At 37.0% G+C, this 20,190-nt stretch overlaps 1 protein-coding gene across 3 annotated transcripts in view; it reads left to right on the top strand.

Annotated features, from left to right (window-relative positions):
- nphp4 (nephronophthisis 4) overlaps window positions 1-20,190 on the top strand; it is a 169,421-nt gene that overhangs the window by 130,817 nt on the left and 18,414 nt on the right. For all 3 annotated transcript variants that reach the window (XM_047799914.1, XM_047799912.1, XM_047799915.1), the window contains 5 exons: window positions 6,115-6,249; window positions 7,578-7,789; window positions 8,740-8,957; window positions 15,069-15,258; window positions 16,417-16,491. In XM_047799914.1, coding sequence (XP_047655870.1) covers window positions 6,115-6,249; window positions 7,578-7,789; window positions 8,740-8,957; window positions 15,069-15,258; window positions 16,417-16,491 — 830 coding nt within the window. The remainder of the gene's footprint in view (window positions 1-6,114; window positions 6,250-7,577; window positions 7,790-8,739; window positions 8,958-15,068; window positions 15,259-16,416; window positions 16,492-20,190) is intronic.

Here is a 20,190-nt window from a genome sequence, read left to right as displayed (position 1 = left end):
GAATGTCTACTTTTGGTTTGATCCCTTTGTTTTGATTCTGTTGTTAAAAAGGATGATGATAGAAGAATTTTAAGTAGTTTTTGATGATGACAAACAACATTTGTCCAGAAAATGAAAGAAACCACCGGTGTGCAAATTTGCAGACATCAAACGTCTAGAGCTTTTATAAATTTCCCACTGCTTCATACACATTTGTCAAATATCTGCCACTTCCCCAAACTCCTGGCCAATACCAGCTGCTCTGACAAATTCTCTAAACCAAATTTCCCTCCTTTTCACAGTCACTGTTTCTGTCCCTAACACTGAAACCAACTCTTAATTCAAACCGCTGTGGCCCTGATGAGAGGAAAAAAAAGCACTTACTAACTTCAGGCGTATTTGTCCATTATTATCCACACAGGTGCTTGTTCAGTCCCTTGTCATTTCAAGACTAAACAACTGCAACTTGCTCCTGGCAGCTTTACCTTTAAGTACAATATGACTTCTAAAACCTATCCAGAATTTAGCTTTGCACCTTGTTTTTAACCTTCCAGATTTACCCACACCACCCTGTTTCAGTCTGTATGCCTTTCTTGCTGTATTCTCTCCCAACAGAGTTTAAGGCAGATGGTATTCATAGTCCATGTCCTAGTGAACCAGTATCTGTGTATTTGTTAATAGAGACTTCATAAGAACATCTCCCTAATGTTGTAAATATAAACCCACTGAAGGTAAGAGGGCACGGTGGCTTAGTGGTTAGCACGTTTGCCTCACACCTCCAGGGTTGGGGGTTCGATTCCCGCCTCTGCCTTATGTGTGTGGAGTTTGCATGTTCTCCCCGTGCCTCGGGGGTTTCTTGTCCATAGTGTGTGTTTGTGTGAGTGAATGAGAGTGTGTGTGTGTGTGTGTGCGCCCTGCGATGGGTTGGCACTCCGTCCAGGGTGTATCCTGCCTTGATGCCCGATGACGCCTGAGATAGCCACAAGCTCCCCGTAAACCGAGGTAGTTCGAATAAGCGGTAGGAAATGAATGAATGAATGAATATAAAGGTCTGAATGGGGTAAATATTGAATGTGGTAGTTTAATGGGTAAGCCATTGAACTACTGATCAGAAGGTTGAGCTTATATCCCAGTTCTAACAAGTTGCCCCAGCTGGGCCCTTGTGTAAGGCCTTTATAAAATGAGCTAAAAATGTAAGTTGATCTGGATGAGGGTGTCTGCCAAATGTCATAAATGTAAATGTGTCATGCACAACCACAAGAGTAACACAGCACATCCAGTGTGCTTCCATGTTAATGAACCTGGCCTTTTTATATTCTGCGAACTTCCCTCTCCCACATACATGAAGCTAAACCACCCACAACTTCTTTTGTTGGGTCCAATGGGATGTCAGTCCTGATGTACACCTCTGTTTCCAATGGTGCTCTGTGTGTATCAACTAGCTGTGAGTCGAGATTATTCCGAGACTAAGAATCACCTGTATTCTGTCATGACATCAACTTTAGGCTGTTATATTTCCACATTCAGTCAATGAGACAATATTTATTGGTTTTTTGATTATATACACACTTTAGAGAGAGATCTTTATTATTTTGCCGTTTTTGAAAATCGCATAGTCCATTTCTCACAATACATTAAGCAGTTTCACATAACAGAGAACTGATTATTAAACCTGACAATCCGTTCAAGCAAAATATACTATTAAAAAATACTATAATACAAAGCATACTTTCAGGAGACAAGTTCCATAAAGCCCCGGATGTCAAACCGAGCTCTGCGTGCTATATACCGCATCGTTCGGCTAATTAGCCTGACTATTACCGATAGATCGTTTTATTTGTTTTACCAACTTATATTCGCTGTCGCTAGCTGGTAGAAAAGGTGCACCTACAGGATGTTTTAATCTAAATGGTACAAATTATCTCCAGGATCAGAGTGACATTTATCAGTGTAACTCTTTTTGTAGGTACGCTTCCCAGCATTTATTTTTATAGCTCACTAAAGGCAAAGTCACAGCTCTTCACAGCCACAATCAATTAAATCATCCAAGACTCCTGAATAAAGAGCTCAGGCCTCTTTATCCGGGATTAGTGCTTTTGTCTGCAGTATTTGTTTCTTAATGAGAAATGGTCATTAGTCTGTTTGAGAACTCGATTGGAATTTATCAGCTCAGTGAGTGATAGTGATTTTTATCAGGCACGTCCCGGACCGCTTAAGGTCAAAGCTAAGGTAATTACCAGACAAATAGCAAAGAAGGAATAATAAAAGAAAGCAGTAGGGAAGTCCTTCACTTATTTGCGGACCTCTATTTGAATGGCATAGATCAATGAAGTAATCTGAGTTCTGATTATTTTCAGTTAGGCTGAAATGATGTGACGCTCTCCTGCTGGGTGACTCCATCAAAAATAAAGGTGCCAGCAAGAAATAGAGTTTTCAACCTGTTGCTATAGAAGTAGCGTTTTTGGTTTCCCAAACAAACTTTTACTGAATGTTTTTTTATTGTTTGTTTGTTTTTAACAATCGTGAAAAGTGAGAAAATCACATGTAAAGATTGTAAAATGAATTGCTGCTGCTGATTTAGCTGTTGCACCTGAATATCCAACAACACGGTCAAGTCATGGCATTCATTGTGTGAGGCAACTCCGTCGACTATATAGCGATACAAGATTTTGGTGGACTGTGTTTAACAGCATATATGTTAAACTGAAATATCACACAAGATTTGTGCAGAAAGATTAAAAACATTTCCAGTTTTTAAATCATAGTCAAGGTGTCAGAAAGTACTTCTCGTTTTTTCGGCTGTCAGATTTCAGCCACATTTTTATTTGATGGGTTTTCCATGTAATGTTTCTATGCTTTCACTTTGGATCAGCTGAATAACAGATTTTTCCTCTTTGGTTCTGATTTAATTGTCCCACAGCTAAAACCACATCCTGGCGTATACAAAAACCAAAGGAAGAAAAACCTAATCAAATCTTCTTTATTTAATTTCAGCTCAAAGTAAACAGACAAGTAAATAATTAAACAACTTCAAATCTTTAGAAAAAAAAAAGATGAATTAATTACAGTATAATGGAGTAAACAAAATGCATCGTGGATGGATTTCGAGAGTGGAGCAGTTTAATGAGCCATCGCTGTAGCAGCCAGCTGTTTCACCTGCGTTCAGCAGACCGGTCTTTCCAGCGTTGAGAAGATGAACGCAGGCAGATGGAGCGAATGAAGATTAGAATTTCCTTCTTCTGGCCGCCTCTGGCTTCTCTACCGTTCGGCTGCAAAAGCTTGATAAGCATGGCAGACTCTAAGCCGAGAGACTTGAGGGAGAAATAGCAGTAGAGAGCGATTGAGCTTGAAGGAAAGCTTGATATGTAAAATCTTTGTGCACTAATTTTTCCTTCAATGTGCCTTATTTCTGTGATGAGACAATTTAGAGAACAATAGCATGCCTTTGGCATGAGGAACAATCAAGATGTGTGAACCAAAAAAGAAAAGGTTTTATAAAATGATGTATCATTTTGATTTTTTTATACACCGTTATTACACAGTGTGTAATGCAATCAATAAAACATTTTTCTTATTCATTTTCTTCTAATATTTCCTATTGTAAGATTGTAGTAAACCAAATATAAAAGTATTAAACTTTTTTTTTAATTTGAACTCCTTTCACACTTCAAAAACTACGGTAGACTAAAATAAACAGACTCGCGTAAGAAAAACGATCTACAAGTAGAACACTATTGAAACGTTGAGTAAAGATGAGTATTGTAATCAAATCATTTTTCAGGAATCTTGTCAGGAATCAGCCCAAACTTTTGGCCATGTGCAGTTGTTATTGTTGTTGTTGTTGTCACGTGTCTGCCCCACCTTCGGTCACTCTGTTATTGTCATGTCATTGTCACATAAACACACTTTTGGTCAAGCATATAGCTAATAAACACCTTGCCTTGAAGCCAAACTGCTATCAAAGCTGTTCTTAGACAGTCAACACATTAAGTGTGTTAGTGTATTAGATACTAAAACATATATGTATGTACATATATGTTTTAGTATCTACCGATGCTGTTGTCATAGATGGATTTACTTTATTCTTTACTTCTTTTCTTTGTATGAATTTGTATTCCAAGCATTTGAAAGGAAATACTACAGACCTACCGTAAAGCTTCCATTCATTTTTTCCCCATTAATCATACCGAAATTATATTTTAAAGACTGATTTAAGTGTTGTGTCTAGCATATGTGTATTTACTATAAAAAATGGGAGCCATATTTCAATATCAGAAGCTTCTAACCTCTGTCTAAACAGAAGGAAAGAAATCTTTGGCCAGATGTAGATGATCGATGCCTGTTGTTTCATGTTTCACAAGGACACCGGGCAATTCTGAGTGGTTTGTTGTATGTTATGGCAAGACGTTCTTACAAAATCCTTGTGAAACCAACAAGCTTCAGGGTCGAACCGATCGTGAGCAATGTTTCAGCATGCTCCGGCTCTCCATCATCCCTTAGGTTAGAAAAAGCGCTGGTGTTCTCTTCTCTGCCAGATCTGCACAGCTTTGACAGGCCAAAGCCTCAGGACTTTGTCGAAAGCATGCACACACTGCTGACATTTTTTAATAGAGCCTCTTCAATCAAAAGCAGCATGCAAACCTACGTTTCTTTCAGATCTGACCTTGTTCTTCTTATACGCTCTAATTACAGCACTCAAATAGCTGTAATCAAGTGCAAATCCAATGGGGCACTTGGAGCTGTTTATGTTTGTGTTATACCCATGAGAATAGGGTATTAATGCAGCTAATGCGGTCATTTAGAATGTGCTTCCAGCTGACCGAGAGAAAACAAGGACGGGTTTGTGAAGAGGTGTGAAACACATGTGGCCCACACTTTTCTTTTGAAAGGTGCCCTGAAAATCACTTAAGGTCAGAGAACCCCTCTCCTGTACATGCTCAATTTCTCATTCATTTTATCACACATCTCGTATCCTTTTGATTGCTGAATAGTCTGTGAAAGCTCTGAAGCTCTGGAATCAATACTCAGGCTCAGTACATTGAGCATGATAACAATGCATACACTCTTTTCTGCCAATAGACTGTATAAAAGAGTCACAGACATGACGTAATGATAATTTACTGATCTCTTGGCATGATGAGTTTTAAACTCCAGATAGTCATGCTTAAAGTATAGGACATAGTCATCTGGACATGGACGGAGGAAGGAGACGGTTATACAGTATTGGTAGAAAGATGTTGGAGATGGAGCTGCTAGGTAAGACATCAAGAGGAAAGCCAAAGAGGAGATGTACAGTATAGATGTGTTGAACGAGGACATGAAGGTAATTGGTGCGAGAGTAGATGCTGACGCCGAGGCTAGAGTTGGGTAGAAACAGATGATTCGCTGTGGCCACCCCTAACGGGAAAAGCCCAAAGTGGAAGATAAGCAATCTACATAAGTATAGTAAAAATGTGTTTATGTAATATTTTGGAAAGAGTCTTCAGCATCAAAAACAGAACAGAGCTAGCTTTAAGTTGGCCAATTTAAGCCAGGACTGTCTTCAGTCTGGATGAGAAACCTTGAAAGCTGCATTTATTTTTCTTATTAATTTCAAAGATAGAGATTCAAAGAAAGAATTAAGTTTGGTGAAGGAATGACTGCTATAATGTAAGCATGACATGAAGGAATTGTTTTGTAGTACTATAAATATCATTTTATTAAAAGAAAAATGATAGTGTCATTGCGGTGGTATAAATGGAATAAAACACTTCTATATTAAATGGGATAAAGTTTGTCATCCATTGTGTTTTATTCCATACTTAATTGTTCCATTTTGAGAACCAGGTTTTAAAAAAAAGATCTTTGAAAATCATATGCATCGTCTTTCTTTTTTCTTTAATTTGTATAAATAGTATTAAATACAGTAATAGTACTAATAATAATAATAATAATAATAATAATAATAATAATAATAATAATAAAAAGTAAACATTACTGTACTACTGTATGACACTTTGGTTGATTTATTTATTTCAAGACATCCATACAAACCTAATTCTTCACAAAGATTTCTGAAATTGATCTGACAAAATGAAATGAGAGAGAATAGGATTAGAAGCAAATTGAATCAATCCTGGCTCTTGTGTTTAACAGGTGGTGTGGTGGAGAAAAACCCAAACCCGTCTGTTCTTCTCCCTCCATCTCGCTCTCATGTCATTCAGCCCAGCCAGACTCCCACAGGCTTTCAAGGAGGCAGTCTGTCCTCAAACGCCACCCACAATCTCGCCGGTACTGCACTTCTCCATTTTGCTTCTGAATGATAGTGTAGTGGTAGTAATAAAGAATTATACTACAATTTCAAGATACAGGGCTTTAAGAAATGCACACATTGGTTATAATGGCTTGCCTCTAGCCCTCAGGGAGCATGATGTAAAGATACTAATACTGACAAAAAGTATAATTACCTGACATGCTAATTTTGAAGAGAACACCATAGGGTGCATGGTGATTTAGTACAGAGGCCTTTAACTGTACTGATTTAAAAGAGAACAGAGAGAACATTTACCGAAGGTACTTATTTCAAAAGCAGAGCTTTTACTGAATATGTCTTTGAAGAGAGACTCTGAAATATTTTTTTTTTAGTTAAGCTACTGAATTTGAAGAAATAAACTTAAGTTAAGAAACTGCATTTGAAGAGAAAACCCTTAGTTAAGATAGTTACTTAGAAGAGAACACATTTAGTTAAGGTTCTGAATTTGAAGAGAACACATGTTATTGCATTTGGAGAGAAAGCATTTAGTTAAAGTACTTAATCTGTAAAAGAAATCATTTAGTTAAGGTCCTGAATTTGAAGAGAAAACATTTAGTTAAGGTTCTGAATTTGAAGAGAAAACATTTAGTTAAGGTTCTGAATTTGAAGAGAAAACATTTAGTTAAGGTTCTGAATTTGAAGAGAAAACATTTAGTTAAGGTTCTGGATTTGAAGAGAAAACATTTAGTTAAGGTTCTGAATTTGAAGAGAAAACATTTAATGAACGCATAATTTCCTGAATATACTGATTTGAAGACAAAACCTTAACTAAACTGTATTGAGCATTGTACAGTATAATAATTGTAATTACTTGTATAATAATTGTAGTGAAGATGAAGAGGGACTTTGAAGAGTCAACCTTGCGTAAAAATGTTGATTTTAAAGAAAGAAGATATATGAAAAAGGAAATGTGAAAAAAAGAATCTTTGACAAGGCAAAAGATTTTGAATAGGGAACCAAACAACCTAACCAAGCCAAGCCAAACACAGCGATTATAAAGAGAGAACCTTTACTGATTGTAAAGACGTTGAGGAGAGAATGTATAGTGGATGTTCTGATCTAGAAGTCAGAACTTGTAGTGAAGATATTGATTTAAGAAGAGTGAGAATAGAACTCTTTTTTTTTTGGTATATATTAGTATGGTATATATTTATTTTATAGAAAGCAACTCGGATTCTTTCACTAAAAAGTCTTTAGACTGCTGTAGGCTGTTTAGGCTTTTACAGAATGACACCGGCACAAGTACACTGTATATGCCATACACTTAGTGTATAGAGTGTGTGTGTGTGTGTGTGTGTGTGTGTAGCACGGAGCACAAAGCGGGCCCAGCGTTTGCCAGATATCGATGGCGAGTTGGCTAGTCTCCTGCAGATTCGGATGAAAGAAGTGGATAGTGTCTGGTTGCAGAGTCGAGGTGAAACCGAGGAAGTACGTCAGAGGAAGATTGACAGGATGGCAGCTGTCCGTCAACATGAAGGACACACCACATACAAAACACATGAGAAATCCAGCTACATGGTAAGACAAAGCACACTGCGTGAACATTAGAAACCAAAGGTCTCTAAATATTTCTTGATGTATTTCATTTTCTCACAAGATATGTATAAATAGCTAAAAACAAGATCACAGTAGATTATAGTTTCTACAGTAACTGTTCCATGTTGCTCCATATAATCTAAGAATAATAATTAACAAATTAATGTGCTGTTATTTAATAAAGATATCTCATTGCAATTAAAATGTGGTTTAAAAAAAAAAGGCTACTAAAGCTGCTGTGTACAAATACATGACTTCTTATTCATTAATAAGTACCATTTTTTAATTCTTGCCAATTTGCCATGGCAAGAAGAAATAAGTATAGGAAGACATAAAACACTTCAGGACATGCTGCTATAGGAAAATAAATATTTTTCTGAAAACTGTGTGCACTGTAGTGTGTTTCATTTCTTATCATAATACATGATACTGTACAGTACATATATCTGTATATCTGTATAATCTGTGTTGCTGTTTTAATGCGTCTTGGAAAATAGATATTAATAAAGGTCTTGCTATTGGGTGCAAACTTATAGACTGCTGGTACTCAGTATACAGGTATATTAAAAAAAAAAACTTTCTTTTTAACCAGCTGACAAGTTTTTCTTTATTGCATTCACATCATATTCCAAAGCATCACTTGCTCTTCAGCGGTAACTGAGCTTGGCACATACATCTGTGAATGATATATGAGATAAAGCACTCTGGATCGTTGCCTTCATCTTCATCTCCACTTCACTAAACACTGTCCTAAAATCAACTGCATATATCCTCTTTACTTCTTTTTAAGGATTGTAAAAGTTTGATCTTTTTTTTTTCCCCCATCATCTTTTGTTGTTTAAATGTTCAAGGTTTATTTCATTGTTTAATGTTCTAATCACACACATTACCTATTTTATTTCTTAAATTTTTTTCTGTTTCTTCTATTCCAGAAGAGAAAGGAGGATCATTCTCAGGACCTGCGATTAATAGAGGCCTATCGAGAGCGCTGCAAAGTGGAGGGAATCATTAATATGCTCAGCCAAGCAATCACCACCACACACACAATCTACGCTACGCTCGGCACTGCCGAATTCTTTGAGTTTGTGCTTAAGAACCCTTTTAACATTCCTCAGACGGTCACAATTGAGTGTGAAGACCCTGAGCTTAGGTGGGACTTTTTACATACACACACACACACACACACCCTTTTTTTTGAATGTGGAACACACTGTTTATTTTACAGTGCATATAGTGCAGTTTCTAAGCTCAACCCCGATATCATTTTTTTCTCCTGTCTTATTGACTGTTTTCAGCAGCTGTTTTCTGATAAATCTCTCTGCTAATTCTCTAAGGGTATAGGATCAATGAGGCGGTGAACCGGTTGAATGAACAGATCAATGTGATGTAGAGGTTTACATGTAAATTTAAAAATTAATCCCACTTTTGCTAAGTGCTGTGTTAAAAAGACCACATTCTTCTTGTATTGGCATTGCTATTATGGAACTAACTATGCAGTACTTAAGATATAAAGTACCTTCTTGGTTATAGGCCATTGACAGTGGAAGGTCCAGTTGGCTTCAGTCCCTTCAGTACCATGTCTTGCTGTTCGATATCATGTAGCTGTCCACTATGCCACTAGCCATGGTCATTGACTAAGGTCATTTGTTGTAGACACATGGTTGTTCAATCATTGTGATTTGGGTTATAGGCCATTGTCTGCGTTTTTTTTCCCAGTTGAAAGTCCCTTTTCAGTAGTGAATCTATCCTCAGTGAGTGTGGCATAAACCCGTGGAAAATGTCTTTCAGCTATCCATATTCAAGGCTCTTTTTTCACTTGGATCCAAGAGCAGCCAAATCTCTTGATGCCCACCTCCAGCTCTTGATGTCAGGAATTGCCTGGTTATACTTTATTCCACTACCCCTGAGGATTCCAGGTGATGGCTTTACTGAAGGCAGGTTTTGTGGGGCATATGGCTGATCCATACCAAAGTCTAGGCTATAGGCTGCTGCCAAGTTAGCCATGTTCTGGGCCTACTTTTCAGCTGGTGCCAAGAGTATCCCAATCTCTTGCAGTCCACCTCCATGTTTTAGTGTTAAGAATTGAATGGCCATCCTTTCTTTCACATGCCTTGGGTGTTCCATTTGAATTTTTTTTCTGGTGACATTTGTGATCATCCCCAGCAATTTCATATGGTATCTTCCTCCTCCTGCACCAAGGGCTGATTTGATATTGGTGTTAAAATATCTGACCTGGTGTGGAGAGACAGTTCCTTGTAATCTTACAGTAGATGTTTTAGAAGATCACAGACTATGTCCAGATGTTCTAGCACATTTTTTGTAAAAATACATTATTAAGAGGCAAGGTTAGAATTTAGCATTTTACATAATGTCAACATTATGTATATACCTGCCTGTCACACCCTTATGTGGACCTTCCCCAAACTTGGAGCACACAATAGGCTAGTAGGTCTTTGCATGCTGTATAATTAAGAGGCTGTTTTTACTGGAACTAGGGGGTCCAAAACTCTTCTAGCATGACAATGCTCCTGTGCACAAAGCAACCTCTAGTGCCATCACACAGCCCTGACCCCAACCCTCCTGACCACATATATATATATATATATATATATATATATATATATATATATATATATATATATATATATATATATATATTATAAAAAAAAATTATATATATAAATTGGACATATGTGCACATGCTTTTGGCCATCTACTATATCATCTGCATGAAGTAATTTGCACTGCTTTGATATGTCTATGAGGACACTGAGTTTGATTTAGTTAGCACTTAAATGGCTTATATATACTGTAGAAGAATGATGTAAATAGCATAAATCTACAAAATCTGGTTGCGTAAGAGAAATGCGCTTACACCCAACCAATATTGCAATTTTCCAGGGTTTTTCAAGCAAATTTCGGATCCACCTACGTGCAAATAAAGCCTGTTATGTCATAACGTCCCTAAGCCTTGTTCGGAATTCCGGTAAATTACCGTAATAAATATAAGGAAGGAGAAAACATTGCAGCAAGAGAAGAGCTGGAGGAGTCATCAGTCTACAGACGTTATTTAACAATGCTCAAGATCATATTCTGGTGTATTATAATATGGCAGTTGTGGCTTGGAGTCTGAACCGAAGCCTAACAATGATGTCCAAACCCACGCAGTTGACATTGAGAAGTTGTTTATACCCCAAGCTATAGGGTGTAATTTGGCTTTGTATGGAGAAAACCCCTGTATGTTGAGGCTGGGATGATAATTAAGAATGTAGATGCCAGTGGTTTGTAGTTAGTTGTATAAAATGGAGCTAAGCCTCACCCCTAATATTTAAATGAACAATTAGTCATTCTGTTCTTTTTTATTTTTAAAAAATGTTTTTTGGTGGATTAAGTGATGCATTGTTAATGGGCATTAAAATTGAATGAACATTGATTTGGCAGAAAAGAACTGTTTGATTAGTAAGGGATAAAACATGACAGTGCACACTATTAGAGGTAACTAATCAACATCAGGGTGGTATGTTGCATCTTTGGGTGAAGCAGAGTTAATGTACTGTTATCAAAACAAAGGTGTTTTTTTTTTTTTTACCTTCCCAATAGCAATGTTGTAAACTCTTTCCAGAGAAGACCCAGGAGACTTGGATAACCTTGTGCAGTAGTCTTTATTGTAGATACACGATGAAACAAGTCAGAGTGTACTGCCATGGGCGCTGCAGTCATCAAGTCTGACTTAAAGTTGTAGTACATCGTAAATATACCCCTTTTAAGGGGCAGTCCCCTCAGATAGCAACAAAACACTCGGGTGACAATCAAAACATGAAAGGATTCAACAGCCCCCACACCAGATCCTGGACTTTCACCCTTAATCCCATTAACATAACATCTTGCTCAGACCTTGAATCAAATGGACAGCTTAAACAATGGGACAAATGGCACAAAGGGACAGATGATAACCTGAGTTACCTCGCCCCTTGCCTTTCATATTAATGAGATACAGAAACCACAAGTCTAAAGTAATGTTTGAATTTAACTAGCATTGTAACTTGATTTGGCTTCTACATGATCCACAAAAATATGCTAGAACTAAGAGGAAATAAAACAATGACTTAAAATTATTTTCCCACAGCAACATTACCTTTTAACCAATCTGAATTTCTGTTCAATACAAAATGCAGGCTCAAATAACATTTTCAAAATAAGAAATGCAGCAGAAAATCTTGAAGGCAGAGTAACCGACCCTGCAAATGATTAGAAATTAGAATCAATGCATTCACCTCAAAACCAAGAGAACGATTAGCAATAAAAATCCAAAGCCTTCATCACTTCTGTAATATGTGAAAGCATCGGAGAGATTAGTCCTCCAGACAATGTGAAAATTGGAGAAAGGCTTTGAGGGGTTGATTTCTGAGTGCAGTGACGTACTGTAGAAGCAGCGGGTAGCGTAACATATCTACACTGGCAGCACCATGGGGTGTGAGGAACACACTCCATCTGACATGTTGCTGCAATACCTGTAATATGAGTGAAATCCTTCCTTTGACTCTGCACCACCTGTGAATCGGTCATGTCCTTCTGGCTTGAGCACACACTGTGTTTAGACTTCGGTGCTAGTTTTCAAGCAACACCTGCACGTGTCTTGTTCATTACTGTGCTCTCGTATATGCACTCTGCTGGCATTTACTGCAATGTATATATTTATGTTTTCTTCATCTGGCAAAGGCTTTTATTTGAAGCCATTTACATCTTTGGCAAGATCAAATGCAAGCATATAGCAGTAAACACACACACACACACACACACGCGCGCACACACACACACACACGCACACACACACATATACACCCAACATCCAGCACTAAAGGCGGCATGTTTTTCCTAGACTCTTACACACTCACACACACAAACACACACTTATATATATATATATATATATATATAATAATGTTTTATATATATATATATATATATATATATATATATATATATATATATATATATATAATAATGTTTTATATATATATATATATATAATTTTGTTTTTTATATATATATATATATATATATATATATATATATATATATATATATACAGACCAAATAAAACATGATAGTTCTTAAATCCTAGGCAATAAAAGCAAATCTACAACAAAACAGCATTTTTTTTTGTCTACTACAAATAACAATTTAATAATTCACTATTTATTAATCAAATAATAAAGTGTACTATTAAAATATACTTTTATTGTAGGCATCTGGGAAAGACACATTTTTTAATATGTTTTTGACTCAATATAAATTTACCTGAAGCCTATAATGTTTGGTGGATCAGCAGTTATTTTGATGATTTAATGCTGATTTAATTGTAGCTGTTAATGACCTGGATAGGTTCCAACAGCTTGCATGGCGTCCAATGATAATCACATCAGCAAAGTGGCAAAATAGCAAATGCTGGTTATTTTGAGTCCATCTCCAAAACAAACCAAGCAGCTGTGTTTTAAAATTGTATTCCTACTACATCCCGAAGATATCTAGCAATATAGACTTTTTAGCAACATCCAACTACAAATAAAAACAACAAAATGTTTTGTTAAAATGATTAAAAAAAGGTTCAAAAACCATTATTGGGAAAAAAATATATAAATAAAAGTTCTATGTTGAAGACTGAGCTAACATATTTATAAATGTTCTCATGATTCAAGCACGGAGAAGCATGGTGGTGCTAGCGTCATGATGTAGAGATGCTTTGCTCAAGCACTTACTGTAGCAACATTTCAGCATTTTCTTAAGACAAATAAGCAAACATTTTAGGAGCCATATTGTTCAAATCTGATCTATATAATATAGAAAGACATGCAATGGCGTAAGCTTGATTTTGACATTGGTGGTGACATCATTTATTTGACATTGGTGGGGACAACATTCCCTGTGTTTTGTGCATAAAACTGTTGTTATAAGAATACTTTCTTACTCACATATCGGTAGCCTGCATAATCACGTTGCATATTGCCTTATACAACGGAATATAGCCTCAACACATTAGCGAGAAAGACAAAGCCAATCAAACAGCGGCGTGGGTTAGAGAGGCGGGACTTAAAAAAGGCAAAGGCCAATCATTTTAGAGAGGTGAGTTACAGAGGCGGGATTCATTGCAGGGGTAAATCTGTTACCCGTTTGTTTTCCACAAGTTGGCGCCAATTTTTACAGAACGCCGTTGTAAAATATTTTCATCCTATTTAATGATTCTTGGATAAATGTTAAATGAAATACGTAAAAAAGCACAAGACACAGACGGATATCAGTGGTTATGTATAAATATATATAGGCTTGGTCGAATTATTGCTAGGGACAATTGAGTGTTCCCTGGATATTGGTAGGGACATGTCCCTACCGTCCCTACCCAAATCGACGCCGTTGAAGACATGTCTAAGCTGGATTGCAGCTGTAATTACATATGACAGTGTTTCTACTAAGTATTGATAAGCCCTGTCCAAGTGAATTATATATAATTAACTGCATGTGTAAAATATCCTAGAAACATTGGTATTTTTACTGAGTTATCATTCTGTCAAACCATCATAAAGTAACTGTAAATTAAATGTCAGTCAGTCAAATGACATGAATCCTCTGTGTATTTTCTAGAAAGATCTTTTTCACCACCTGTTAGGATGTTGAGTTTTGGATTGTAAAGCTGAACACTATTACTTCTGTCTGCCTGCAGCTCTTTTCCTGTTTCTAAAGCATGAAATGTCTTATTGTCGCTTTGAAAAGTCTTCCCCTCCTCAGGAGTGTGTGAGAGTCTCGGAAAGACACGCCGCCTTTAGTGCTGGGTATTATGGAACAGAATATGATAAAACATGATGAGACTCAATTTCAGGTCTCTGTCCTTTGTCTGCAAGATGGAGTTTCGAAACCCTGAAATTCTTTTGATCATATTTTTTACGAATATTCACTTTCCCATGACCCGAGGTTCAGGCTTTGATGTCGCAAGCAACTTTTCCTTCATATATTTGTGGATGAAATTTTTAGTATGGAAGTACTATTTTATTCTCAGCCCATGTTATTTATTTATTTTTAACAGGCAATAGAAATGGAGAGCTTTCTCTCTTTTTTTTTTTTTTTTTTTTTTTTTTTTTTTTTTTTTTACTAACAGTAAACAAAATCCATACTGCTTTCTTAACTAGCAGTGTAAAGTGTTGGAAAGCGGGGAAAAAAGAAAAGAAAAGCTTGAAGCTGTTCTTCACTTCTCAACTTCTGTCTGTAGTGTTATAGTGAACGCTGAGGAATGGAGGTATTTTAAAGACATGACCAAGACATGCACGCCATTGGAGGTGGAGATGTTTCACATGAAGGAAGACGGCTCGACACCTCAGGTGTACTTGCGGCCCAGAGAGAGCGTCCACATCCCTTTCAAATACCAAAGCTTTGTCTCTGGGCATGCACTGCTTTCTCAGGTAAACTTTCTGTCAGTACGATCTTTTTTTTTTTCAAAGGCTCTCTCTGTACAATGCTCACAAAGCATGAACTGTTTTTTTTTTGTGACTTTCAACCAAATGCCCCAATCCATGTTTTTATATGTTGTTTATTCTGCTGATACTGGACAGTACTTTCTGTTCTTACTGTGGGCTACAGATGTCGAGTCTGCTGCAGTGTCTGAATTTCTTCCCATATTATAAAATAGTCTACTGTTATGGGTGCAGGCATTTTTCAGAAGTGTCCATGTTACGGTAAACCGCCATATATATACAATCTGTGGTTTCTATCACAGAATAATTGACAACAATTATACAACAATTAAGAAGCACGTCATGTGGTGCAACCAGAAAATAATTTCAGTAGGATGAAGAAAAATACAAAATAATGATGTTATTCTGCTCCTGCTCTGTACAATTTGTTATGAATTTGTTATTCACAACTTGTATTATAAATACAGATTTACTCCTCTTTTGCCGTAAACTCTAGCAAGCGACTTTCTCGGCTCTCGACTCCAAATCTTTATGCTTATTGAGCAGATGTCTAACATGCAGCTAACAGAAACAGGAAATGTCCTAATTCCAATTTTCTATTTGTGCTGTCCATTAGCAGCTGATGTGTAATAAATGAATGCAAAGGATGCAAAAAAAAAAAGTTTGTTCTAATCAGTATTACATGCTATTATGTATTATAATGCATACACTTTAATCATTTCTGTTTCCCACGGTAAAAGCATCCTATTCGAATTTCACAGTCCATAGGTTATTGGTGTTAGTCATTAGTATATGGTAAATATGTTCAAAGGTTTACAGCCCTCCCCGGATCTTAATATATACTGTTGGCTTTGTGAGCATCAGGGAATGTTTGCAGGTTTTGTAATTGTTGTTTATATTTATATATTTTTTTTTGTCTTGCATTTGGTATGTAAATATGAAATAGCTTATTCTGGGCAGGACTAAATAATAAAAACCTAAATACATTTTTTTTATGATCTGTCTTATTCACTCATTTATTTATTGTTAATCGAATAACATTTAAAAGATTCCTGAATTTAACTTTAAATACAGTAAATAATCGACAAGTCATTTCCGACACGTATTGTGTGCAGTTCGTTAATGGTCTCTGTGTTGATGTTTTAGGGCTCAAAGACTTCCACTAGTCTTCATCTCGCTCAGCCCCAGCAGTCTAACACAGTGAGGGCTAAATCCATCAAGGTAAGAACATCCATCCTTGTTGCCTCTTTCAGTCTTATGCACTTCTCTTCAAGATATTTTCTGCTTGACCTTTATGTACTGTATTAAACAAGTAGAAGCTCCTTAGAATGAATTCATATATCTCAAAGGACTGGAACATACCTTTAACAGAAGCACACTACAGTACAGTATGTACTTGTATATCACCACTAATTGATTTTGAATTGACTTGAGCACAGAGTACCATGGAATATGGATAAAAGTTCTTACAGCTAAAAGACTAAAGCAGGGGAGTCAAACTCAAATTCACAGTGGGCCAAAATATAAGACTGAGATAAAGTCACGGGCCAAACAATATTTATTGAAAAAAATAACTGCAACTGATGTAATGTTCAACCTTTTTCGTATGGAAACAAACTTTAGTTTTGCTTAAACACAGGATTTGGAACAACCAGAGCTTGATATTACAAACACATAAGAAATTAAATTTTAAATAAAAGACACATCAGTGGTGTTCATTTCGCAAACTTTGACCATACACTTTTTGACAAACTCTCCCTCATTAAAGGGCCGGGTAGATGTTGCCATCTCTGCCGCCACAATAAAGCTTTACAGCCTTTACAGCAGCTTCACTTTTTGATTTTGCTTTCATGAACATAGTCTGCCAGGAAACCAGACTTTTTTTCATCTCCTCCGCCTTCTGGAGCTTCTGCTTTACGTCCAGGTCCTTATACTACTCATAATGTTTCGTTTCATAGTGTCTTCTTATGTATTATTCTTTCGTTACAGACACGTTAGCTCCGTTAGCACACAAGACAAACAGGTCTGTCCTTTATATTCATGAACAGATAATCTGCCTCCCTCCTGTCTTGAAAGCTCGTATTGTCCATCTTTCGTTTGGCCATTTTTGTGGAGGGGGAATTAACTTGCCCGATGTGACTGTAACATGGTTGTTAACGACTGTCAACGGAGAATGAGGGGCGCTTGCTGTTCATGACTACGCGTCAATACAGTGGCAAGGCATTCTGGGATTTGTAGTATTAGCGGAGCATGCGGCTAGCCACCTGTAATGCACATCTGATATGATCTCGTAGGCCAAATATAATTACAGAGTTTGACACCCCTGGACTAAAGTTTAAAAAGATTTATACTGTGAATATAAGACTGATGCCTTCACCTCACATTAATGGTTCTAGAGAAAAGTGCCGTTAGACAGGATGTGAAATAGTCAGTGATACAAATAAAGAAACCATGTCTGGAAATGCTAGAAAGATATGTGATGCTTTTAAACCGGTTGACCTTTGACTTTACATCATCATCATCATCATCGTCATTATCATCATCATCAATTCATGCAAACTTAGCAAACGTAAAATAGAATCTGGGTTCTGTTTTGAAAAGCTTGAATATTTGGCATCCATGTTGGGATTGCCTGGAGTAACCCCCCAAAAAAAATGTTTCTTATGCTGGGTCACATGACATCATAACACACATGAGATAAAAACGCGCTCTTCTACACACACAAGCTCACAGATACCCCTGTTTTTGTTTTATTGGACCGCTAGCAGTAAGCTGAGTAGTAATTTGTCGACAATAGGATGAACACATTTCTTTTGCCTACACAAGAGCAGCATGAATAAACATTTTTGTATGTTTTTCTTGTTCTTCTGCTGTTTTTTTTTTTTTTTCTTCAACAGTCTAGTATTCTCATGCGCTGGCCAAACGTGACAGCATGTACATGGTGTGAAATAAAGAGGTCAAATAAGAAAATGAATAAACACCCTCCCCCGCACCCTGTACCCTACTCTAATGATAGGAAAATCGAGGTCCTTTAATAAAAAGAGATTACTGTGTGTTTAGTTTTAGTACTTCGTGTATTTGGCAAGTGAAATTACTGACTGTCCGCAGTAGCTACCGAGCTTCACAACTAATCAAAAGCCCTGAAATATCCTTGAAGTGCAGTTGTAGACTTTGCCAAAATGCTTAAGTTCGTACCCAGGATCAACCGTGGGCCAAAATTCTCACCCCCAGAGATCAATTCCTGGAGCCAAAGATCAGTCCTTGGAACTTGCCCAGTGCTTAAAACTAATTCTCACACATTTAATCATTTGTACACAGATCCTTTCTGATTTTTAAGCTGCTTTAGATGTTACTCCATCAGAAATGTTCCTGATGCCTGATTAATGACATCCTGCATATTGGTTGTGTGCTTGTACAGCGGGCTGCACTGATTTTTAACAGAACTGATGAAATCAGTTCTGAAATATATGCGACACTCGAGCACACACGCACACACACGCGCACACACACACACACACACACACACACACACACACACACACACACACCCAACAAGGGGCACCATGTAGGCTATTCGATTTCATGCACATAGTCAAGAGTTAATACTGAAACCGTGCACGTTGGCATTCAGACAAAACTGGACATTGGATGAGTCAGCGATCTTATTAGATTATATCAAAGATCGTAAATTATTATTAAAAACTCATACTTCAAGTGAGCTGTAAACATGGCAGATGAGTGCCTAGTCATCTTATCCTTTAAACGTATTCAAAATAACCTCCGAAATGGCATACACCTCAGAACAACAAGTAGAAAAGTTAAACAATAGCACATGCTGAATCAAATGCTGTTTTCTAAGCTGTTACATAATGAGGCTGGAAGCCATATTGTTTAATTAAACTAGGACATTTCATGAAGCAAAATATTGGCAATAGACTTGAGGGTATTAGATGTTTATTTGAATGCTTGCCATCTCCCTGTTCATATAGCACCATATTAACTTTATTTATTCTGCCTTTCTTTAAATTGTTTATTGATTTCATGTTAAGCCCTACTACATCTGACCACAACAAAAGCTGTTTACGTTTTTAGTCCATATTTTCTATCCAAACTGACAACCTCGGAGGTCAGGTTAATGATCTGACCGTGCTGTCTGGGAAATCGGCGTATTCACCTGCAGGAGCGTACACGGAATACAAGAAGCTTTTCTTTTATAGAAATACTGTTGTAACATTTGAACTTATTTCACTAAGTCTGTAAAGAGAAGTAACCTGCAAATGGATTTTTTTTTTATGCCTTGTGGCTACAGAAGGCCAGTGCTGGGTTAAATTCGTTTTTATGTTTCTCATTTAATTAGGACAAAAATGGCATGCAGTTCCGAATTGGTTGAATTTCTTTTGAAAACCAGCGGACGTTTTCTAAACCGCTGCCCTATATTTTATGTTTAATAGAAGTCAAATGCAGAACAGCTCTCTTTACCTGGGCAGTGTGTATGCTTTAAAATCATAAACTACACAGCTTGTCTCCTGAGGAACGTCAGAGCATGTGAGCAGAAAACGACTCCGCAGGTTGGTTAGGTGTGGTTCTCTTGGCTGTGTTTGAATGTCAAGCTCAAGCACTCTTTCTGTATTTCTGGCTCCTGGCCATGCATTTCAGCAGAAGTACTTTTCTGGGCAATTTAGAATTTGTGTTTAACCTTAGTAATGGGAGCTGACTCGTTTAAATGGATTTTTGTTACATAATAATTTTAAGCTGATTTGATTGGGCAGTTTGAATCAGTGAGTTTCTATCTGTGATTTTGCAGAGAGCATGCCACTGAGAGAGTGATGCCTTCATCCTCAAGTGACCATGTCTGAATTATTGTGTGTGTGCGTGTGTGTGCGTGTGCGTGCGTGTGCGTGCGCGTGTGTGTGTGTGTGT

The sequence above is a fragment of the Tachysurus fulvidraco genome, chromosome 14 (assembly GCF_022655615.1).
Source record: "Tachysurus fulvidraco isolate hzauxx_2018 chromosome 14, HZAU_PFXX_2.0, whole genome shotgun sequence".
In the NCBI taxonomy this organism is placed as follows: Eukaryota; Metazoa; Chordata; class Actinopteri; order Siluriformes; family Bagridae; genus Tachysurus; species Tachysurus fulvidraco.
This window is presented reverse-complemented; position numbering and strand designations above follow the sequence as displayed.